The sequence below is a fragment of the Mobula hypostoma genome, chromosome 5 (genome assembly GCF_963921235.1).
Source record: "Mobula hypostoma chromosome 5, sMobHyp1.1, whole genome shotgun sequence".
NCBI lineage: Eukaryota > Metazoa > Chordata > Chondrichthyes > Myliobatiformes > Myliobatidae > Mobula > Mobula hypostoma.
The window spans coordinates 151,896,776-151,922,628 of NC_086101.1; the positions used below are offsets into that span (position 1 = coordinate 151,896,776).

Sequence of the window (25,853 nt, forward strand, 5' to 3'; positions counted from 1 at the left end):
CTGGGGATAAATTCCTTTGGGATATTGTTTGCTATTGTTGGGGAAAGATTGAAACCAATATGGCAGGAGGATGAGAATCCAGGCAGAAGGGTGTAGGAAAGCAATGCACAGACCAAAGCAGAAGTTAGAAAAGAGGGAAGTGAGAATGCAAGACAAGTCAAATGCAAATAACAAAGGTTACCAGATTTTAAAAACACAGTAAGGGCCTCTACTTAAAGCCTGTAGTACACAAAACGTCAGTGAACTTATGGAACAAATCAGTTTTAAAAAAAAACATACTATTTAGTGGCCATTACAGAAATAATGCAGGATGCAGATGATTGGGAATTAAATATCATGGCGGAAGGAGAAGATTGCAGTGCAATGCAGCAGATGCGGCGTCTCTGGTGAAATGATATCGTATTTGTTAAATAGGGGGCCGTGCACAATTCTGATTTGATGGAGACAGACGTGAGAAGCATGCAGGATCATCTGGAGAAACTTCTGAAATGCCCGGTTCGCTGCCGCGGCTACTGTGCGATCAAGAATCTCTGGAGGGTAAGCCCCAAATCCTCAGCTTTGCCTGTTGCTGACAGCCAGGGCTGGGGTCGAAGTGCTCGGCAAAGATGGCGCTCCGTGTCGGAGGGCTGGTCGGAGGCTCAAAGTTTTCGGACAACTCAGAGTCGGACTGTGGTCGGGTGCTTCCAGGATGCTGCATCGGCAAGTTTGCGGCGCTGGAAGCATGGCAGGGAGAGTTTTCTTTCTTCTCCCGTCTGCGTGAGATCATGGGACTTTCGAGAGACTTTGAACTTTTTTTTACTGTGCCCATGGCCTGTTCTTCATCAAGTTACAGTATTGCCTGCACTGTTGTAACTATATGTTATAATTATGTGGTTTTTGTCAGTTTTTCAGTCTTGGTCTGTCTTGTGTTTTTGTGATATTACACCGGAGGAACATTGCATCATTTATTAATGCATGCATTACTAAATGACAATAAAAGAGGATTGCATGTCCTCATAATCTAATATCTAATAGTATTAGGTAATATTGAAAAGTTATTGATGGGAGTGGTTGATAGGCCACCAAATAATTACATTATAATGGCATAGGAATTAAACCAAGAAATAGCTGATCCATGCAAGAACTTGCACGTAGATTGGTTAAGGCAGTCTTGAGGACTTCAAGGATGTATCTGTTACAACTTCCTTGAATAGTATATTAGTGAACCTACAAAGGAAAATGCTACTTTAGATCTGGTCCTATGCAATGAGATAGGTAAAATTAACAGACTAGTTAGACATCTTCTTGAAAACGGTGAACACAGTATGATTGAATGTCTCATACAAATGGATCTAATTAAAGTAAGTGGGTATTATGCCTTTATCAGGGAGACTACAATGGGATGAGGGAGGACCTGGCTAGTATAGACTGGGTACACAGGCTATTTGGTGGGACAACTGAGGCATGGTAGAAGACTTTCAAAGTTTTTACATGATGCTCATATATTCCAGTTAAAAGCAAGGGCAGTGAGAGTGGTCAGAACCAGCCTTGGACAATCAAATAAATATGAGGGCATTAAACTTAAACTCATGCACACAAAGTCACCAAGTATAGTGAGAAACTGGAAGATGGGGAAAACTTAAAAAGCAACAAAGAACCACTTAGCAAGCAACAAGGGAAAAAAGATTATGCAGAAAATAGTTTTTATAATTACATAAAGCAGAAAAGAGTGGCTGAAGTGAACACAGGTCCTTTGGAAAATGAGAAGGAGGAATTAATAATGAGTGATATGGAAATGCCTCCATCAAAATTTCAAATGACTTCAAGACCTTGTGTACTCGCATATTAATCCTTTCTGTGATAGATGTTCGGGGCAGATAGCCTCTTTAACTCATATGTTTTGGTCTTGCCCTACTTTGGAAACTTTTTGGAGAGATATTTTCAATATTATTTCTAAGGTATTAAATATAGATATCTCTCCTCACCCTATTACTGCTATCTTTGGACTACCTAAAATTTCTAGTAATCTTTCCCCTTCAGCCCGTAGAATGATTGCATTTCTTACTTTAATGGCGAAAAGATGTATTTTACAACATTGGAAAGAGCTTAATGCTCCAACTACCTTTTTTTGGTTTTCTCAGACGATTTTATGTTTGAATCTGGAGAAAATTAGAAGTAACCTTCATGATTCTTCATTTAAATTTGAACAGATTTGGGGACCTTTTATTCGATATTTTCATTTAATGTAATATTTACCCTTCTTGTTTTTTTTTCACTGTTTTAATGGAGGTCGGGATTGAGGACGTGATTTTAAGTTTAACTCTGTTTGGTTTCAAGTTAGCCCATTGCTTTGCTTTGCTTTTAGTTAGTTGCACGGTGGGTTTTTTTTTTGGGGTTTTTTTTTCTTTTTTTTTTCCATTGATATATATAAAATCTAGTATACTATTATGTTATTTTGGTTTCTTATGCTTAAATTACATTGTTTGTAGTATTTTCTTTTTGGTATTGTTATCTTTTGGAATTTTATTATACTTTAACATTGTATTAATATTTATATGGCTTACCTTTTTTGTATACTTATTCAATAAAAAGATTTAAAAAGAAAAGAAAGACCTTGTGGATGCGCATGCACCATCGCGAACATATGGACATACTCAAATCAAAGGCTGTGGATGAACCAGGAGATTCATGATCTGCTGAGGGCTAGATCTGTGGCATTCAAGACTAGTGATTTAGAACTATACAATAAGTCCTGGTACAACCTACAGAAAGCTATTTTAGGGGTGACGATACAATTCCGATTGAGGCTACAGGCAGAATCAGATGCACGTCAGCTCTGGCAGGGTTTGCAAGATATTACTTCCGACAAAATAAAACCCAACATTATGACTGGCTGTGATGCTTCACTCTCAGATGAGCTCAGTGCCCTTTATGCTGTTTGTAAGGGAGAATAACTATGCCTGTGTGAATCCCTGCAGCACGCGGTGATCCTATGATCTCTGTCTTGGAGGCTGATGCCAGAACAGGGTGAATCCTTGCAAGGCCCTGATGGTGTACCTGGCAGGTCTCTGACATCCTGCGCCACCCACATGGCAGGAGTGTTCAGCGACATCTTCAATCTCTGCAGTCAGAGGTTCCCAGGTGCTTCAAAAGGGGGACAATCACACTAGTGCCTTGGAACAGCAGGATGAGCTGTCTCAACAACTATCATCTAGTAGCACTCACATCTACTATGATGAAGTGCTTTGAGGTTGGTCATGGTCATTGTACAGGATTGGAAAAAAACTGCAGAAAGTTGTGCTCTAGCCTCCCCAGCATCTAAGACACATTCAAAAGGTGATGCCTCAAAAAGGCAACTCCTTTTCACCTAGGATATGCCCCTTCTCATTGCTATCATCAGAGGAGGAAGTACAGAAGCCTGAAGACACACACTCAATGTTTTCAGGAACAGCCTCCTCCCCTCTGCCATCAAATTTCTAAATGGACAATGAACCCATGAATATCTGTTTTCCCCCCTTCTTTTAGCACTACTACTTTAATTTATATATGGGTCCTTCACAGTCAAGGACACACATAACATGCTAAAGAGAGATGTTGTGGATTCCATAGGAGGCGAGGACCTCTATACAACCACTGTTATTAAAGAGGCAGTGATGAGTAAACTAGTGGGCCTAAAGGTAAACAAGTCCCCGAATCCAATGGGATGCTTTCAGGATACTGAAAGAAAAGGTGCAAGTTATAGTACCCATGTCTGTGATTGTTTCTGGGCATTTTTCAGCAGACTGGAAAAGAGCAAATATAACACCATCGTTTTAAAAAAAAAAGAGGATTCCAGTTAAATGGGCTTGGTACTCGTGGCAACTGTTTATTTGGGACAAGTCTTAAAAAGAACAAAAACTAATCAAGAAAATAGCTGGGATTCCTTAGGTTATTAGGGACAACATGCCACTTAATTAGGACAGGAGACTGTTCTGAACAGTTTCTAACTAGCATAAATTGTGTGCTTGTGTGGCTGTTAGATACTACAAGCCTAGAGTGAACAATTTTTAAATAGTGTCAGTTGCATCAGCTTGTGTTCAAAAAGCAGTGATTTTTGTCATTGATAGTTAGCAAGAAATAAGCAGGAACAATTTAGAATTGTTTTTCTCACTGTTGCTGCCAGAAATGGCCAGGAGTGAAAATGAAAATAATTTCACTACTTCAAATTAGAAACTACGAAGGATTTGAAGGCATCAACAATCATTTTGAATGTTACAATGAAGATTTGGAAGATGTGATCATCAAAAGGATTGCATGAAGGTAGTACATTCAGATGTCTGTGCTGATTACAGTCAATCCAAAGAACACAGTGCATACACTGGAACATGGCAGATGAATTCCTCCATCAATAGTACGGTAGTAGTATGGTAGTATTTAATTTGTTCTGTATTTTGTTTAAATTCACTAGTTACTCAGTTAAATGGTAGTTCATCATTTTGTTTTAATACCATTTTAACTACTTCCATGAAACCCTGGCCAATTGGGCCAGCTTAACTGGGCCAAAATGTACTGGTCCACTGTAGAGGACAAAGGGGGTAACTACAGGCCAGTTAGCTTAAGGTCTGTAATTGAGGAAATGCTTGATGCTATCATTAAAGAAATAATGAGACATCTGGGTAGAAGTGGTTTAATCAGACAGATACAGTATAGATTCATGAAGAACAGGTCCTGTTTAACAAACTTAAGAATGTTTTTTGAGGATATACGAGACCACAAAACAGAGGAGCAGAACTAGGCCATTCGACAAATAGAGTCTGCTCTGCCATTCCATCATGGCTAATTTACTATCCCTCTCAACCCTATTCTCCTGCCTTCTCCCTGTAACTTTCAATGCCCTGACTAATTAAGAATCTCTGCTCTCTCTTTAAATATACACAATGACTTGGCCTCCACAGCAAACTGTGGCAATAAATTCCAGAGATTCATCACCCTCTAGCTAAATAAACTCTTCATCTCTGAATGGAGGTTCCTCTATTGAGGCTGTGCCCTCTGGTTCTAGACTTGCCCACTATAGGAAACATCCTCTCCACATCCACTCTCTCAGCCTTTCAATACTCTATAGATTTCAATAAGATCTCCCCCACCCTCATTTTTCTCAACTCCAGTGAGAGCAGGCCATCAAATGCCCCTCATACATTAACACTTTCAAACCCAGAATCGTTCTTGTGAAGTTCCTCTGGACCCTCTCCAATGTTAGCACACTTCTTATATAATGAGACCAAAACCGCTCACAATACCCTGTGCAGTCTTACTAATGCCTTATAAAGCCTCGGCCACATCCATGCTCTCATATTCTAGTCCTCTTGAATTGAATGCCAACATTACATTTGATTTCCTTACCGACTCAACCTGCAAGTTAACCTTTAGGGAATCCTGTACAAGTAATCCCAAGTCCCTTTGTACCTCTGATTTTTAAATTTTCTCCCTGTTTAGAAAATAGTCACTTTCATTTCTTCTACCAAGTGCATGACCATTCCCTTCCTGGCACTGTATTCAATCTGCCATTTCTTTGCTCATTCTCCTAATATGTCCAAGTCCTTCTGCAGACTCCCTCCTTCCTCAAGACTACCTGCCCCTCCACCTATCTCTGTATCCTCTGCAAACTTGGCCACAAAGCCATCAGTTCCATAATCCAAGTCGTTAACATATAATGTGAAAAAAACTGTCACAATACTGACCCCTACAGAACACCACTAGTCACAAACAGCCAACCAGAACCCCCACGCAATGCCCCCACCACTTATTCCCAAACTTTACCACCTGTCAGTCAGCCAATCTTCTATTCATGCTAGTAGAATCTTTCCTGTAATACCTTGGGCTCTCATCTTGTTAAGCAGCCTTATGTGCGGCACCTTGTCAAAGGCCTCCTGAAAATCAAAGTATACAACATCCACTGACTTTCCTCTGTCTATCCAGCCTGTTATTTTGTCAAAGAATTCCAACAGATTTGCCAGGCAAGATTTCCCCCCAAGGAAACATGCTGACTATGGCCCAATTTATCATGCGTCCCCAAGTACCCCAAAACCTCATCCTTACAAATGAACTCCAACATCTTCCTAATCTCTGAAGGAGACAAATTAGTCTACAATTTCCTTTTTCTGCTTCCCCCCCAGCACCCCCCCATCTTCTTAAAGAGTGGAGTGGCATTAGCAGTGGACCAATTGATTCGAAGAGAGAGAGGGCGCTTTGCATGGGTCGGGGCGAAGAGTTTAAAAAAGGAGTGTTTCACAGGGCTCGGTGCATTAGAATAGTTGGTATGACTGCGAGGTCAGTTTTCTGTTCTAGGTGTCAGATGTGGGATGTGAGAGACTTCCTGCCTCCCTGATGGCCACATCTATGCCAGATGCATCGAGCTGCAGCTCCTTAGAGACCAAGTTAGGGAACTGGAGCTGCAGCTCGATAACCTTCGGCTTGTGAGGGAGAGTGAGGTGGTGATAGACAGGAGCTACAGAAAGATAAGCACTCCGAGACCACAGGAGACAGATAAGTGGGTGACCGTCAGGAGAAGAAAGGGAGAGCGCCAGGGAGTGCAGGGTGGGGGAGAGCAACGGTGGCACTGAGTATGGCCCTGTGGCTCAGAAGGGTAGGGAATGGAAGAGAAGGACAGCAGTAATAAGGACTCTATAGTTAGGGGGACAGATAGGCGATTCTGTGGACGTGAAAAAGAAACAAGGATGGTGGGGTTCATGACGTTTCTGAGCGCATCCACAATATCCTGAAATGGGAGGGTGAGCAGCCAGAGGTCGTAGTACATATTGGTACCAATGACATAGGTAGAAAAAAGGTGGAGATCCTGAAAGTAGAATACAGGAAGCTGAGAAGCAGGACTTCAAAGGCAACAATTTCAGGATCGCTGCCTGGGCCAAGTGACAGGGAGTATAGGAATAGAATGTGGTGGAGGATAAATGCGTAGCTGGAGGATTGGAGCAGGGTGCAGGGATTCAGATTTTTGGATCATTGGGACCTCTTCTGCAGCAAGTGTGACCTGTACAAAAAGGACGAATTACACTTGAATCCAAGGGCAAACAATATCCTGGCAGGGAGGTTTAAACTAGATTTGCAGAGAGTTGGGAACTGAAGTGAAGATGCAGAGGATGGTGAGGTTGAAGCAAAAGTAGTGATAGCTTGTAGGGAGTTTGCGAGGAAGGATAAGCAGATGTTAGAGCAAAGATGCACTTAGCCTGATGGTTTAAGATGTGTCTATTTTAATGCAAGGAGTATCATAAACAAGGCAGATGAACTTACAGCGTGGATCAAAACATGAAAATATGACGTGGTGGCCATTACAGAGACTTGGATGTCTCAGGGGCCGGAATGGCTGCTGTGTACCAGGCTTTAGATCAGGGATGGCCAAACAATGGCGCCCCAGTGGTAATAATAAAAAAGTAAGCCTACTCATGCAAAAAGTATTAACCAAAAACCGATTTGTAGAAAAAAAATCTATAACAGGAATTCAAGTAGCTTAGAGCTAGAAATGGGTTTTACTGAGAATAAATCTAAAACTTAGCAATTATTTTTAGCGATCTTATTATTTCGTGCACATCTTTTGGCGAATGTTATCTTCTTTCACATTAATCTGTTTTCAATTTTAAAAAATGTTCAATGAGTCAAACTAGGAAAGAAGGATTTTTGTTCTGCAGTCGTTCCATAACTGTTAAATACACGTTTGATACCTGTTTGATCCTGAGGCGCTAGGCATCTGCACCAATGATGCGTTGCATGTTTTTGCCAGTCAGTTTATAATTGACACTCGTGCGCTATGGAGTTGTGCTTTGTTTGTCCTTTGTGAACATTTGCAGTTGTACCTTTTCGAAAATTAACCCTTTCTTTTCATTAGCTTTGGACGAATCTGCTGACATATGTGATGTAGCCCAGTTAAGCATTTTTATAAGAGGAATTGATGATAATTTTATCGTCTTTTAAGAACTTATCGGTCTTGAGTCGCTTCATGGAAAAAAACAAGAGGATCAGACATATTTGACAAAGTAAATTCATGCCTAGAAAATCTACAACTAGATTCTAGTAAACTCATCGGGGCTTGTACTGACGGAGCACTGTCAATGATAGGTAAAGCCGCTGGGACTACAACTTTGCTTGAAAACTTTTTAGGTCGTCCACTACTAAAATATCGCTGCATTATACACCAAGCGTCACCGTGTAGAAAAACATTAAATTTGCAGCACACATCAAAGTTGCTGGTGAACTGTTACTGGTTGTGAAATGCGTGGATAAAATTAGAGCAAGAGGATTAAACAGATGAGAATTCAGAGAATATTGTGAAATGTTAGATTTGGAATATGGCGATCTTGTCCTTCATTGTGAGATGTGCTGGCTTTCTAGAAGACAGGTTCTGAGTAGATTTTGGACACTGAAAAATACTGTTCATAATTTTCTAGAAGAGCAAAATGAGCTGCCTGAGGAAAGAGCCCTTTTATGTGATAACAACTGGCTATTTGATTTAGCATTTTTATTTGATGTTACTAGCCATCTCAATGATCTAAATTTGAAACTCCAAGGCAAGAACAAATTGTTTCCTAGCTTAGTAAATGATATCAGTGCATTCAAGATGAAGTTAAAACTGTTCACCCCTCAGTTAGAAAATGAGGATTTGAGCTAGTTTCTGCACTTAAAAGAGCAGAGTGAATGCGCTGAATATAATGGCAATTTTACAAAGCATATTGGAAAAAAAAATCAGGTTATTGCAAGAGTCATTTGAAAGTTGTTTTCGTGATTTTGCTAAAGAAGAAGACTGCATACTTGCATTTATAACCTATTTTCACTTAGTGAACAAAAAAATCATGAAGATGCCTAGTAAGATACAAATGGAACATTGACTTGAAAACAAATTCATTATTGAACATGAAATTTGATGAGCTTCCCTCAGTCTCAAATGCTTCTGACATGATTAATTTCTGGCAGTCATTACCCTGTGAACATTTTCCAGAACTAAGAAAATTTGCCCAGTTATATCTGTAGTTTTGGAATGACGTACAGATGTGAACAAGCATTTTCAGCCATGAAATTGATTAAAAACAAAATGAGGTCGCGACTGACTGATTCAAATTTGAAGAATTCTCTGCTGCTTTCTGTAACTAATTTAACTCCAAACACTAAAAGCTCGGCGAAATCAAAACAGACTCAAAAGTCTCATTAAGGTAAGTAATGTTTATCTTGTTTTTAGATTAAATCAATATATCATGTAAAAATGCTAAATATGTCTATATTGACATACTTTTACAAGTATGGTGGGTGTATGAAATAAGGAGGAGGAGAAGATCGCAGCGCGCGCGGCCTCTCTGGTGAATGATATCTGTAATCTGTCAAGTAGGGGACCATGCACAATTCTGACTTGATGGAGATGGACGTGAGAGTACGGAGGAACATCTGGAAAACTTCTGAAATGCCCGCTTCGCTGCAGCTGCTACTGTGTGGTAACCAGAATCTCTGGAGCAGAAGGCCCCGAATCCTCAGCTTTGCTTGTTTCAGCGGCCAGGGCTAGGTTGAAGGCACTCGGGAGGCTGTATCGGAGGCTCGAAGTTTTCGGACGGACGGACGCAGTGTCGTCTGTGGTCAGCTGCTTCCAAGGCATCGGCAAGTTGACGGTGTCTGGAGGTTTATGGCAGGGAGTTTCTCCCTTTTGCCGCCTGCTATTGGGGACTCGGGCACTCTGAGGCTTTTTTTTTTATCGTGCCCATGGTTTGTTCCTCATCAAATTATGGTATTGCTGTGCACTGCTGTAACTATATGTTATAATTATGTGGTTCTGTCAGTGTTAGTCTTTGGTTTGTCCTGTTTTCTGTGATATCACTCTGGAGGAACATTGTATCATTTCTTAACGCATGTATGCATTTCTAAATGACAATAAAGGAGGACAGAGTGTTCTCATAATCTAAAAAAAATACAGGTACACTGCCAGCAGCAGTGATGGAAGCAGATGCAATAACGTCTTTTGAGAGCCTCTGAGATAGGTACATAGAACTTAGAAAAATAGAGGGCTATGCGCTAGGGAAATTCTAAGCAGTCTGAAGAGCAGGTTACATGGTCGGCACAACATTGTGGACTGAAGGGCCTGTAATGTGCTGTAAATTTCCATGTCCTATGTTCACATCTGATCACAGTCAGTGGAGAAGGAAAACACGCACGCATGCACGCGCTCAAGACATTTGCAATTTTCCAGTCCTCCAGAAACAAGTGATTCTTGAAAGATCATTACCAATGCCTCCAAAATCTCTTTGCCTATCTCCTTCAGAACCATGGGACGTAGTCCATCTGGTCCTGGTGACTTATCTGTTTTCAGACCAGGAGCACTGGACACAGTACATGACAATAGATTCACAGGTGAAGTATCACCTCAACTGGAAGGACGGCTTAGGGCTCTGAATGGTAGTGACGGAGGTGGTGTAGGGGCAGATGTAGCCCTTGTTCCACTTGCAAGGATAAACGCCAGGAGGGAGATCAGTGGGGAGGGACAAATGGACACGGGAGACGCATAGGGAGTAACATTTGCATAGCAGGAGAATTAAGGGTTGGGGAAAAGGCAGGTAGGAAGCTGAGGCACATCCAGACTAGCCAAGATCTTATTGAATAGTGAAGCAGGCTCAAAGAGCCCAATGGCCTACTCCTGTTCTTATCTCAAAAGCTGCAATACTCCAAAAATAAGTACCTTTGTCCGAGGAGGATTCAAGAGGTAAGCAAGGCAATTAAAGACCAGCGAGTCTAACGTCAATAATAGGAATATTACAGGAAAAATTCTGTTTGACAAGGTTAATTTATACTTAAAGCTCAGGGATTAAAAGATAAGTGAGCATGACTTTGCTAACAAGGATGCCCCAACAGACCAAGTCATTTTTTAAAAGAGGTATAGCATAATGTGGCTAATGTAGTCCACATGTACATTATGGCCTTCTGTAGCATCACAAAAGAAAGGGGGTAATGTTGGAGGGTTGCTTTTGTGATTAAAAATCCATGACCAGTGTTGCAAGAACAGGATTGTTGCTGGAACTCCTACTGCTCATTATAAAAACTAATGATTTGGATAAGGAAGTAGGAGTTCACAGATGAAACACGTTCATGTTGTTGATAGTAAGTGTACTCAGGCTAAAGGATGATATTAATGGTTTGATATAATGGGCCAGTAAGATAGACCAAGCAACTGCAGATGTAATTTAAACAAGCAGAAGGTGTGCATTCTAGCAGGACAAAGTGCCAGAGCATACACGGTGAATGGCAGTGCCTAGGGAGCATACAGGATCAGAGAAACCCTAGTGTACATGTCCAAGTATCCCCCAATATAGCAACACAGGTAAATAAAATGGGCAGGTATATTTACAGAATACTTGCTTTGAACATTGGAGCACTAAAGTTCTGGTACACTATATTAAAAAGTAATTGTAGTACAGTAAATTGAATAGCTAAGATGGGGTAGATGGAATAAACTTTTCCAAATAGCAGGAATGTCTAAAACCAGAAGGCTTAGGTTTAAGGTAAGGAGTAGGGTGTTGAGGTTTTGAAGATTTTTTTTTGCCCAGTAGCTGCAAATTAGAAAGCACTGCCCAATGGCAGTGATCGAGCGAAGACTCAACATTTGAGGTAATCACACATGTACTTGAATTACTCTGAAAGGGTTTTTGACCTGAAACAATGACCATGTCTCTTCCCAGTGGTGCCATTTGATCTGTTGAGTATTTCCAGTATTTTTGTTGAAGTGCCTTCTTCGCTTGTTCTGGGCCAAGTGCTGGAAAATGGGTTATGTATTGATTGGTAGCTGATAATTGTATATGGTGGGCCAAAGGGCTAAATTTTGTTCTGTACTACCTATCACCCGAGGAACCAGCTGAGGACCATCATACTGAACAATTGTAATCAACAGATTATAAACACAGGTAAATCAAACACATAAGTTTGTTTGAAATCAGCCAAGGCAGATGAATACAATTGTGGGATGCCCAGGTAGACATTTATTTAACAAAATGTAAATCAATGTTTGCAGCAATTTAAAACTCGCAATTCCTATTTCATTCAGATTTTTCTAAGCAGCATATCAAATTGCAACTGACTGGAATATATTACTTTCCCATTTGGGTCAACTTACATTTTTTTTCTTTTTCGTACTGAGCAAAAGCAAAGCTAAGTTATTATGTCTTCATCTGAGCTATTCAAACTGAAAGTTCTATAAAATTTTTAGATGGCAAAACAACAAAGATGCAAAATTTCAGTGAAGTCCAAGGGCATTGAAGTCCATGAAAATCAAAGAGTATCAAAACATAGTTTGACACAAAATTAATGGTGCAGAAGAGGAACTCATGTCTCAAATCAAAAATTATTTTGCACCAATGTTCTATTAGCACATGATTTAAAGTTACATTAGTTATACTTAAATTCCTTAAAATACTTGAAGCACTCCAACTAAATGGCACATCAATGTAAAAATATCTGTCTAAAACAGGGTTCAGAAAACACCCAAGTTCAAGTTATGGTTATTGTACTTGCCCTAAAATACCCAAATTGATTTTATAGTGAGCATACAAACAAAATCTAACAAAGGTGACATGTTACTAAATCTTGTTTAATTATGGTCCAAATCTAGGAGGATAGTTTGAAAGCAAACAGAATTCATCCTTAAATGAGTCAAATATTTCCACAATGAGAATTTAGGAAAATGGGAGCCTTGGGGAAAAAAGTGTCTATAAAATATTGCTAAAAATATTGGACAGATTGAACTAAAATGACAACCAGAGGCATAGCTGGCCTCAAGCTTCCATACATAACTAACCCATTCATATTAAATCTAATCATACTGATCCAGAAAGATTATCAAAGATACCTTACATTTGGCTTTGAAGAAAATCTGCAGGTATAACAGCAAGCTGTCACAGTCTGGCAGGGCATAGTAAGGGTAGTGCACAGGGAAGATTGAAAAGTGAGTTTACAGAATTGTTTATAATGGTATAAGCTTGCTGAAAAGATCAACATTTAATAGCAATCTCTTACTGCCTTGCAAAAGGTGATGAGCCCCGGTTAGTAATACATCGCAGGTTTGAGAGGTGCTATTAGTAGATTTTGTATATTGCAACTAAGAGGAACAAATGAGTATTTAGAATGATGGAAGGAGTGCTAATCAAGTAAGCTGCCCATCAAGCTCGATTGACTTTGGGAATTGCACTCTTCAAGGCAGGTGGAAAGTTTTCCAGTGCACTGAACTTGTTTCGTGTAGACAACGGAAGCCCACGGGTGTTATGAAAAAAGTCATGTAATGCAAAATAACCCTCCGAACTACTCCTATAGCCACAGTTTTTGAGCTGCTGGTAAACCATGACTAACTTTTTGTTTAGGCTGATGACAATGCCATTACATGCCACTAATTGGTGGCTTAATTTTTTTGTTAGAGATTGCAAAATGTGAAATTCATGACTGGACAATCGTTATTTAATAATCTCTTTCTAACCATATGGAAAGATCTGCACTGATGAAACAGTGGATGTTGGAGTCAAGGAGACTATGTGAAGAAGTCTTGCAGAGCTGTCATTGGACTGAACAGCTTCCAACAACCATAACATCTTCCTTTTTGTACAAACAGCAACAACTATGTGTTATCTCCCTGGTGCCAACTAACTTTAGTTTTCCCTGGAGCTCAGTTGCACACACTATCAAATATTGCTTTTGAAGAGTTCCATGGTATAACCATTACCTAGATATAGAATGTTCTTCAAAAATTCTTACTGGATTTACTAACATCTGAAGTTTAAAACTACAGCTTAAAATTTACAGCTTTACACTATTTATATTTAAATCTCCCAATTAATGGAATTTATTTTTGCTCTATCTACATTAACAAATACTTCCAGAATAATAATGTCTCAGATGGTTTCTGTATTTTAAAAAAAAATAATTTTACCTAGTGTTTTCTACAGAGGATCTACCAAGGACTACTAAAGAGCCATTGAAGTGAAGGTGCTTATATCACTGAGAAAATATATTATTCTGACAGAAAACACTCAAATATCTGTAAAGTTTTAAATATTGACGAAATTAAACAGGCACTAAGTGCCTGCTGAAATCTTACTCAATCGTTGCACATGTTAATTAACTTCAGCATCTGTTGATGGTGGAAGGCAAGTTATGATTTTTATTATACAGTAGTTTGGTTTTGATCAGCTAACAAAGAGACATCTGGGACTGTCATTTGTATAGTTTAATTTTATATATATATATATATATAGCTGTTATCTGATAAAATGGCCTTTATAGTGAGAGCTCAAACCATTACAATATTTAAACAGATAGGATCTTTGCACTACCAGTATTCCTATAATCTCCTTCACCTCATCTCTTCCTACCCGCTCCCACCTGCAATCACTGATGTGGTGCTTTACTTTACTTTATACTTTATTGTCGCCAAACAATTGGTACTAGAACGTACAATCATCACAGTGATATTTGATTCTGCGCTTCCCACTCCCTGGATTACAAATATTAAATATTAAAAATAGTAAAAATTAGTAAATATTAAAAATTTAAATTATAAATCATAAATAGAAAATAGAAAAATGGAAAGTAAAGTAGTGCAAAAAAACTGAGAGGCAGGTCTGGATATTTGGAGGGTACAGCCCAGATCCGGGTCAGAATCTGTTCAGCAGTCTTATCACAGTTGGAAAGAAGCTGTTCCCAAATCTGGCCGTACGAATCTTCAGGCTCCTGAGCCTTTTCCGGGAGGGAAGAGGGACGAAAAGTGTGTTGGCTGGATGAGTCGTGTCCTTGATTATCCTGGCAGCACTACTCCGACAGCGCGCGGTGTAAAGTGAGTCCACGGACAGAAGATTGGTTTGTGTGATGTGCTGTGCCGTGTTCACGATCTTCTGCAGCTTCTTTCGGTCTTGGACAAGACAACTTCCATACCAGGTTGTGACGCACCCTAGAAGAATGCTTTCTATGGTGCATCTATAAAAATTAGTGAGGGTTTTAGGGGACAGGCCAAATTTCTTTAGAAATTTATTTGGTATAGATATCTAATTTTATCTCTTTTGTGGTGCCAATAAAAGGTCCAAATCACAATGGCTCACGTTTACAAACCTTCGTTTAATTTTTGCTAACTATATTTGTACAAAAAATGTTTGATAGAGCAAATAGCTGGAAAAATACAAGGGAGGCAATGCATGACATGGAAAATACTGTGAAACACTAACCCTTCAATAGTGTAAATATTTTAACACCCAACTAATCTTAATATTTAATACAATAGTGTCCCTTACAGGCACTAAAAACTATAAAGCGATCTAGCAATGTGGCTAAATAGTTCACCAAGGAACATACTTTGCTCCTAATTGTGAACTTTGATAGAGATGCATGGAAATGGCTAAGGTTATTGAATTTACTGAACCATCAACCAGGCATACCTGTAAATGATTGCTCCCACAGGGCCCAAATTAGTATGTGAACTTGGAAGTTGAGATTACTCACTATGTTAAGATGGCATAAAGTGGCTGTAACAGAATACTTTCTTCTAATACATAAACAATAGCATTAAGGAAAATACTGAATTCTGCTACCACCCACACTGAAAGAAATCTACAACTTCAGGAGATGGGAATGAACGTTAGAAATTGTTATCCTTCAGAAATTATGTAGGTAAAAGGCATTAATGCAATGAGCAGTCTTTTATATTAAAACTATTAAAATTCAAGTGTAAACTACAAAGCGTTATCAGTTTGGAAATTACTGGACAAATTTATAAATAAAGAATTATGTACAGAACGCACAGCAGGCTAGTTTTCTGCAGATCCTTGGCATCATATCAGGGGATCTGTCCTGGGGTCACCAAGTAAACGTTATTTCCAAGTAGGCATGGGAGTGCCTTTATTTTCTTAGCAGTTTAAGCAGATTCAGCATGTCATGTAAAATGTTTGAGAAGTTTTATCAATGCACAGTAGACAGTATCTTGACAGATTGCATTATAGCCTGGTATGGAAACACTAATGCCTAAAAACATTAAAGCCTCGAAGTGGTTGATACAGCCCAGTCCATCACAGGAAAAGCCCTCCACACAACTGAGCACATCTGCAAGGAGTGTTGCCACAAGAAAGCAGCATCCATCAAGTACTCTCACCATTCAGTTCATACTCTCTTGTCGCTGCTCCATAAGAAAGGAGGCATAGGAACTGTAGGTCCCACACCCCCAGGTTCGGGAACAGTTATTACTATTCAATCAGGTTCCTGAACCAGTGTCGATAACTTCACTTACTTCAATGCTGAATTGACACAACCTATAGCAGAACAACAGTAAATCAACAACAGAATGGTTAAAAAGAGAAAAATGTGTATTTTGGAATGGCCAAGTCAAAGACTTGACCTTAATCCTGTAGAAATGTTGTGGAAGGACCTGAAGCAAGTATTTCATGCAAAGAAGCCCACCAACATCCCAGAGTTGAAACAGTTTTGTAAGGCGAAATGGCCTAAAATTCCTCCAAGCCGACGTGCAGGACTGATCTACAGTTACCGCAAACATTTGGTTGAAGTTATTGTTGCACAAGGGAGATGCACCAGTTACTGAAAACAAAGGCTCTGATACTTTTTCCAACAAACATGTAATATTCAATAATTTTTCTCCATAAATGAACAAGTATAATGCTTTTTTTGTGTTATTTATTTAATTGGGCTCTCTATTTAGATTTAGGACTTGTGTGAAGATCTGATCAAATTTTAGGTCATACTTCTTATAAAAAGAGAAAATTCTACAGGGTTCACAAACTTTCTAGCACCACTGTAGCTTTGCACAAACTGATGGAGAAAGACGACAATTCAGGTTTATGGTTTTCTCTAACTTTTTGCTTTGAAGGTGGGCCATATTGCAAATTCCTGTTGTTTTATTTCATTCACCATAGAAATCTGATAAAAAAAATTGTATTTCTACTTCAAAAGGTTGCAACCATGGAAAAAAAAAATCAAAATATTTGTAATTGCTAAAACAGTTAAAACACCAACACTACGATCATACGAGTAGCACAAATGGTAGAACTTTTAACAGCTCTTAACTAAGATTCAATGCACAATGAATAACACTGAAAACAACAGTATGAATCTCGTATCTTACCGCAACAGCAATCATGCTGCTATCGGACTTCCATTCTGTCTTTTCATATGATCCAAACTGTGAAGCTGCTTTTGCAGATTCCTTGTAGCTTACAATTAAAACACTGGGCTGGAAGAGAAAAGTTTGTGTTATTAATTATAATGCCTATTGCAATAAACCCTGATACCTTAAGCATGCTGATTCAAGATTCCAACTGATAATTTCCTCCACCCCCACGTCCTCAGAGACTGAGGGAAATCTTTCAAGCGAGTGAACCCTTGCAAGATATCAGGCCCCAACTGTGTACCTGGATGGTCATGGAAAACCTGCCCCAACCGTCTGGAGTATTCAAGGACATCTCAACCTCTCACCTGCTTGAAGGGCATCAATCATACCTGCAGAGTGAGCTGGCTCAACAACTATCGCTGAGTAGCGCTCACATCAGCTGTGATGAAATGCTTGAGAGGTTGGTCAGTCTAGAATTAACTACTGGCTACTAAGCAAGGACCTGGACCTAGTGCAATAAATATACTAGCACAACAGGTCTATAGTGGATGTCATCTCACTCAGCGTTGGACCACCTGGACAACAGCAATACCTACATTAGGTTGTTGTTTATTGATTACTGCTCAGTGTTCAATGTTATCCCCTCAATATTAATCAACAAGCTTCAAGATCTGGGTCTCCCTACCTCCCTCTAAAACTGGATCCTCGACCTACTCATCAGGAAACCAGTCAGTGTGGATCGGAAATAACATCTCCTTGCTGACAATCAACACAGGCGTACTTCAAGGATGTAGGCTTAGCTCATTACCCTACTCTCTAAATTCTTGACTATGCCGTTATTGAATGGCTCCGTCTGTCAAGTAGACAATGGATGTGCCCGACCTCTCCGGGGCGCATACCTGGGCAATAAATATGGAGATCCTAGGCTGTCCAGATATCGAGATCCTCCCCCCAGCCTCACGGATGTGGTCCAAAGGAATGCGAAGGTGACGGATGGTGACGTGATACATCATCCAACCGCCTTAGGGGCTCCACTCCGGATTTGTGTAGGGTTTATTCCTTAGCCTTCTCTCAAAGATACCCACAAGGCAGTGGGGTCCATAACCCTGGACAGGGGCCCATACCGGATACTGTCAGCCAGAGCCAGCTGAGCCCAGGACTCGTGTAATGCTGAGCCCAGGACTCGTGGCTCCATATGTCACTCCATAGTGACATATGGAGCCACTACCCACTATGCAGTTATACACAGATAAAAAACACCATCCATAAATTTGCCAATGACACAATTGTTGTTGATAGAATCTCAGATAGTGACGAGGAGGCATACAGGTTGAGTAGTGTCACAACATCCTTGCACTCAGCATCATTAAGATGAAAGAATGATTGTGAACTCCAGGAAGGGGAAAATTGGTAGAACACAGCAGTTCTCACCGAGTGGTCAGCAGTGGAAAGGGTGAACTACTTAAACCTCTTCGGCGTCAAGATCTCTGAAAATCCAAATTGGGCCCAACATATTAATGTAATTACAAAGAAGCCACACCAGTGGCTATACTTCATTAGGAGCTTGAGAAGAATTGGTATATAACCAAACACGCTTACAAATTTCTACAGATGCACCATGGAGAGCATTCTGATTGGTTGCATCACCATTTGGTGTGGAGGTGCCAAGGCACAGAATCAGAAAAGGCTGCAGAGGTTTATAAACTCAGCCAGCTCCTCGATGTGCACTAACCACCCCACCTTCAAGGACATCGTCAAAAGGTGATGCCTCAAGACAGCTACATCTACAATTACAGACCCACACCATCTTGGACATGCCGTCTTCTCATTACCATCAGGGATGAGGTACAGGAAACAGAACCACTCTACGTTTTGAAAACAGTTTCTTCTCCTCCACCAGATTTCTGAATGGTCTATGAAACCATGAATACTACCTCACTTTTTTGCTCTTTTTGAACTATTTTAAAATATATTTTTCTTATTGTAATTTATAGAAATTATGTTTGTCCATGATGCTACTGTCACCACTGTTGCCATGATATAATCTGATCAATTTTGAATCTTCTTGCAACCATATCCTAAAGTAGTACCTTCCTTAAAGGAAAAATGATCTACAGTGCACTATTTTGAATATGAAACTAAACATGGTATTGCAGATTCTTTTTACCTTCTCATTGACCACGATTTTAGCTATCATGAAAGAAGTTACAATCCTTTCCCGACAAGTATCTAATTTTATACATAGTTGATAAGTTACATTTCTTTACTGTAGAAAATAGGAAAGAAAGATCAGAACTTTGTCATTCTCTGAAGAGTTGAAGTTGAAATAAGTCATGTCACACTGATAAAGTTTGATATTTGTTTCATTTAAGATTCTCCTTCAACTGGTTGACAAGGAAATACTGATGGCAAATCGATAAAATAGTCAGTAGTTTGTACCTTTCTGCTCAGCAATAATGCATTTTTGAGGGATAAGGGGGAGAAAAAGATCAGTTTAAGATCTGCATATGTTTGCATTATGCAATAAGAGTATGTAACTCCTGTAACTGAAGTAGAAAGCTTAATGTTGTCACAGACTTGGAAATTAACACCTCCCTTTTCAATTGTGTTCTTCACTTCTGATAAACAGACTGCAATCAATAGGCAGCAACACCACTGATTATCCTCACCACTGGTACCCCAAAGGCTCTGCCCTCAGCAACCTACTTTACTCCCTATACACACATGACTAAGTGACCAAATTTTGCTTTAACTCCAATTTACAGATGACACCACCATAGTGGGCTGAATCTCAAACAGAGCATAGAACAGCACAGAACAGGCCCTTCACCTTATGATGCTGTTCTGAGCTTTTAACCTATTCCAAGATCATTTGAATGCTTCTCTCCAATATAGCCCTCCATTTTTCTTTCATTCACATGCCTATCCAAGAGTCTTAGATGTCCCTAATGTACCTGCCTCTACCATCACCACTGGCACTGCATTCTATGCACTTACCACACTCTAAAAGGCACCTCAGACATCCTCCTATATTTAGCTTACAATTATGCACATTTGAACAAGCCAATTCCACCCTGGGAAAAGTCTCTGGCTGTTCACTCAATCTATGCTTCTCATCTTATACTCTTCTATCATTACCCCTCAGCATCCTTTGCTCCGGAGAAAAGCCCAAGATTGCTCAAGCTTTCCCCATAAGACAAGCTCACTAATCCAGGCAGCATCCTGGTAAATTTCCTTTCAAGCCTCTGGAAAAATATTTTTATTTTATTCATATTTTATTGGAAAAATATGGAAGCTGTAATAACAAGGCAACCAGAATTGAACACAACACATGAAGTACGGTGTAGAGTTTCACAGAGCTGCAACAATACCACTGCAGCTCTTGAACTTAATCAGACAAATGAAGGCCAACACACCATGTTTTCTTAACCCCTCTATCCTCTTGCACAACAACTTTAAGGGATCTATGTATTTTGATCCTTCTTTTCCTCCACACTGCTAAAAATGCTGCCATTAACCCTGTACTCTGCCTTCAAGTTTGACATTCCAATGTGTATTATTTCACACTTTTCCTTATTGAACTCCATCTGTCAACTCTTAGCTCAGCTGTGCATCCTATCAATGTCCTGCTGTAACCTACACTAATCACAACAGCACCAAACATGGTGTCATCTGCAAATTTACGAACACAACCTTCCATTTCTACATCCAATTTATAAAAATCAAAAAGAGGTCCCAGAACAGATCCTTGTGGAATATGAATGGTTACTGAGCTCGAGACAGAATACACCTCATCTACTACGAAACCTCTGCAGGCAAGCCAATTCTGAATCAGTGATATAATGATGGGGGTGGGAGAGGGAAGCACAACAGAAAGTATCTTGTCCTGACACATCACAGCTTAGCACGACAACTGTTCTGCCTGGGACCACAAGCAGAAAACATAATCAGAATGTCAACCACCCTAGACGACTTCTTTTCCATCATCCCATCAGGCAGAAGATACAAAAGCCTGAAAGCACGTACCAACAAGTTCAAGGGTAGTTTCTATCCTGCTGCTATAAGAATATTCAATAATCCCCTACTAAATAAGGGGACTAAGATTGTTGTAAAAGCGAGCCTGAAGGGTTTGTGTGTCAATGCAAGGAGCATTCGTAACAAGGTGGATGAATTAAAAGTGCAGATTGTTATTAATATGATATAGTTGGGATCACAGAGACATGGCTCCAGGGTGGTCAAGGATGGGAGCTCAACATTCAGGGATATTCAATATTCAGGAAGGATAGACATGAAAGAAAAGGAGGTGGGGTAGCATTGCTGGTTTGAGAGGAGATTTACGCAATAGAAAGGAAGGACATTAGCCGGGAGGATGTGGAATCGATATGGGTAGAGCTGCATAACACTAAGGGGCAGAAAACGCTGGTGGGAGTTGTGTACAGGCCACTTAACAGTAGTAGTGAGGTTGGGGCTGGTATTAAACAGGAAATTAGAAATGCGTGCAATAAAGGAACAGCAGTTATAATGGGTGACTTCAATCTATATATAGATTGGGTGAACCAAATTGGTAAGGGTGCTGAGGAAGAGGATTTCTTGGGATGTATGCGGGATGGTTTTTTTTGAACCAACATGTCAAGGAACCAACTAGAGAGCAGGCTATTCTAGACTGGGTATTGAGCAATGAGGAAGGGTTAATTAGCAATCTTGTTGTGAGAGGCCCCTTGGGTAAGAGTGACCATAATATGGTGGAATTCTTCATTAAGATGGACAGTCACATAGTTAATTCAGAAACAAAGGTTCTGAACTTAAAGAAGGGTAACTTTGAAGGTATGAGACGTGAATTAGCTAAGATCGACTGGCAAATGACACTTAAAGGGTTGACGGTGGATATGCAACGACAAGCATTTAAAGATCGCATGGATGAACTACAACAATTATTCATCCCAGTTATCCCAGTTTGGCAAAAGAATAAATCAAGGAAGGCAGTGCACCAGTGGCTGACAAGGGAAATTAGGTATAGTATCAATTCCAAAGAAGCAGCATACAAATTAGCCATAAAAAGTGGCTCACCTGAGGACTGGGAGAAATTCAGAGTCCAGCAGAGGAGGACAAAAGGCTTAATTAGGAAAGGGAAAAAAGATTATGAGAGAAAAATGGCAGGGAACATAAAAACTGGCTGTAAAAGCTTTTATAGATATGTGAAAAGAAAAAGATTGGTTAAGACAAATGTAGGTCCCCTACAGACAGAAACAGGTGAATTGATTATGGGGAGCAAGGACATGGCAGACCAATTGAATAACTACTTTGGTTCTGTCTTCACTAAGGAGGACATAAATAATCTTCTGGAAATAGTAGGGGACAGAAGGTCCAGTGAGATGGAGGAACTGAGGGAAATACATGTTAGTAGGGAAGTGGTGTTAGGTAAATTGAAGGGATTAAAGGCAGATAAATCCCCAGGGCCAGGTGGTCTGCATCCCAGACTGCTTAAGGAAGTAGCTCAAGAAATAGTGGATGCATTAATGATAATTTTTCAAAACTCGTTAGATTCTGGACTAATTCCTGAGGGTTGGAGGGTGGCTAATGTAACCTCACTTTTTAAAAAAGGAGGGAGAGAGAAACCGGGGAATTTTAGACCGGTTAGCCTAACATCGGTGGTGGGGAAAATGCTAGAGTCAGTTATCAAAGATGTGATAACAGCACATTTGGAAAGCGGTGAAATCATCGGTCAAAGTCAGCATGGATTTGTGAAAGGAAAATCATGTCTGACGAATCTCAGAATTTTTTGAGGATGTAACTAGTAGAGTGGATAGGGGAGAACCAGTGGATGTGGTATATTTGGATTTTCAAAAAAGCTTTTGACAAGGTCCCACACAGGAGATTAGTGTGCAAACTTAAAGCACACAGTACTGGGGGTAAGGTATTGATGTGGATAGAGAATTGGTTGGCAGACAGGAAGCAAAGAGTGGGAATAAACTGGACCTTTTCAGAATGGCAGGCAGTGACTAGAGGGGTACCGCAAGGCTCAGTGCTGGGACCCCAGTTGTTTACAATATATATTAATGACTTAGATGAGGGAATTAAATGCAGCATCTCCAAGTTTGCGGATGACACGAAGCTGGGCGGCAGTGTTAGCTGTGAGGAGGATGCTAAGAGGATGCAGGGTGACTTGGATAGGTTACGTGAGTGGGCAAATTCATGGCAGATGCAATTTAATGTGGATAAATGTGAGGTTATCCACTTTGGTGGCAAGAACAGGAAAACAGATTATCTGAATGGTGGCCGATTAGGAAAAGGGGAGGTGCAAGGAGACCTGGATGTCATTATACACCAGCCATTGAAAGTGGGCATGCAGGTACAGCAGGCAGTGAAAAAGGCGAATGGTATGCTGGCATTCATAGCAAGAGGATTCGAGTACAGGACCAGGAGGTACTACTGCAGTTGTACAAGGCCTTGGTGAGACCACACCTGGAGTATTGAGTGCAGTTTTGGTCCCCTAATCTGAGGAAAGACATCCTTGCCATTGAGGGAGTACAAAGAAGGTTCACCAGATTGATTCCTGGGATGGCAGGACTTTCATATGATGAAAGACTGGATCAACTAGGCTTATACTCGTTGGAATTTAGAAGATTGAGGGGGGATCTTATTGAAATGTATAAAATCCTAAAGGGATTGGAAAGGCTAAATGCAGGAAGATTGTTCCCAATGTTGGGGAAGTCCAGAACGAGGGGTCACAGTTTGAGGATAAAGGGGATAGGACCGAGATGAGGAAAAACTTCTTCACACAGAGAGTGGTGAATCTGTGGAATTCTTTGCCACAGGAAACAGTTGACGCCAGTTCATTGGTTATATTTAAGAGGGAGTTAAATATGGCCCTTGTGGCTAAAGGGATCAGGGAGTATGGAGGGAAGGCTGGTACAGGGTTCTGAGTTGGATGATCAGCCATGATCATACTGAATGCCGGTGCAGGCTTGAAGGGCCAAATGGCCTACTCCTGCACCTATTTTCTACATTTCTATAAGGTGGGCTTTTAACCTCACAATCTTGTTATAGCTTCACAGCTTTGTCAGCCTGCACTGCACTTTTCCCAGTCACAGTAACTGCATTTTATTGATATCTCTTGTACTGTTTTAAAGTACTGATATAATGAAACGATCTATATGGTCATCATACAAAAAGTTTTTCACTGTTTCTCAGTAGATGTGACAATTTACCAATAATCAATTTTCAAATTTAGTTGGAACAAGACAAGTACTCTAATCTTTCAATAACTATTAATTTAGAAATGGCTGCCAATGTTTCAGGCATGGTAATGTACAAACCTAAACAAGTACAGAATTGCCTGAAACACTATTCTGGATTAATGGATTGAGAGCAGAGTTCTGTATCTCATGCAGAAATACTAGAAACAGAACTGCATGTTCATGTACGTGTCCAAATGCTTTTTAAACACTATTGTCTTTGCTTCCATCACCGTAACTGCCGTATACTGCAGGCACCTCTGTACTCCAAGAAAAACTGGCTTAGCACATCTCCTTTAAACTTTCCCCCCTCTCAACTTGAAGCCATGTCCTCTAGCATATGAAATATCTATCTAGTGAAAAGGCCATCAGCCCTACATACGCTTCTTATTATTTTAGGAATTTCAATAAGGTCACGTCTCAGGTTCCAACAGAACAGAGAAAACAATCCATGTTTGCACAGCCTCTATACACAGCTAATACTCTAATCCAGGCAGTAACCCAATGAACCTTTTCTACACCGTCTCCAAATCCTCCCAATCCTTCCTGAGATGGGGTGGTCAGAATTGTACACAAAATCAGCCTAACCAAAGTTCATGCAACTGCAACACAACTTCCTGGCTCAGTCTTATATTCAGTGCCCCCATCAATGAAGGAAAGCATACCATTTAATTTACCACCCCAACTACACCAGTTGTCACTTTCAGGAAGGTATGGACTTCTACTCCAAGATCCCTTTTATAAATCAATGCTCTCAAGGATCCTGCACATTATTGTATACTTTCCCACTTATATTTGATTTCCCAAGCACAACACCTCACTCTTGCTTGGATTAAGCTCCATCTGCTATTTCTCCACCCATATCTGCAACTGATATATAATACAATTCCCATCTACAACTCCATCAATCTTTCCAAGTACTTAATTAGCTATTATTTGTAATTAGAGAAAGATTGAATGCAAATAATTATTACCTACTTATTCAAAGAAATATTTAACCTAATAGTTCTATTTTTGGTGGAAATGGAGAAAGGCTTTGTAACTTAAATGGCATGATTTTAAAAGTTACAGGAAGAGGCATGGCATTCAAATAAATCTTCAAATCCAACAAGGTTGAAAAGACTTCAATGCACATGAAAACCTTCATTTCACTCAGACATGCAGTAAAAAAGCAGCCAAGAAATAATAAAATTGAATAATACACTAGCTTGCTTCACCTAGAATATGGTGATCAGTTTTCAGGAAGGATGTCACGACTTTGATGCACATTCCAGTTATGTGGAAAGGCAAGCTAGGATTGTCCTCAAAATCGGGGGCGAGGTAAAGAGGTGACCAAAATGGCGAGGTTTTAATGTTACATAAAATGAAAATTTCCTCTAGAAATGCAGAAAAATGTCAAAAAAAAGTGAAAAAGGAGAAAAAGTATTCATGTACCAAGTTGCCTTGAATGGAATGCACTTGAAAGGAGGGTGGAAACACCCTCAACAGTAACTTTGAAGAATTGGAACTGGTTATGTAGTTTAAAAAGG

General features: G+C 40.0%; 1 protein-coding gene across 2 annotated transcripts in view; it reads right to left on the reverse strand.

Annotated features, from left to right (window-relative positions):
• The window catches only part of ric1 (RIC1 homolog, RAB6A GEF complex partner 1), a 154,564-nt gene that overhangs the window by 116,350 nt on the left and 12,361 nt on the right, over positions 1-25,853 (reverse strand). For both annotated transcript variants that reach the window (XM_063049186.1, XM_063049185.1), the window contains exon 2: positions 17,105-17,212. In XM_063049186.1, the coding sequence (XP_062905256.1) occupies positions 17,105-17,212 (108 nt within the window). The remainder of the gene's footprint in view (positions 1-17,104; positions 17,213-25,853) is intronic.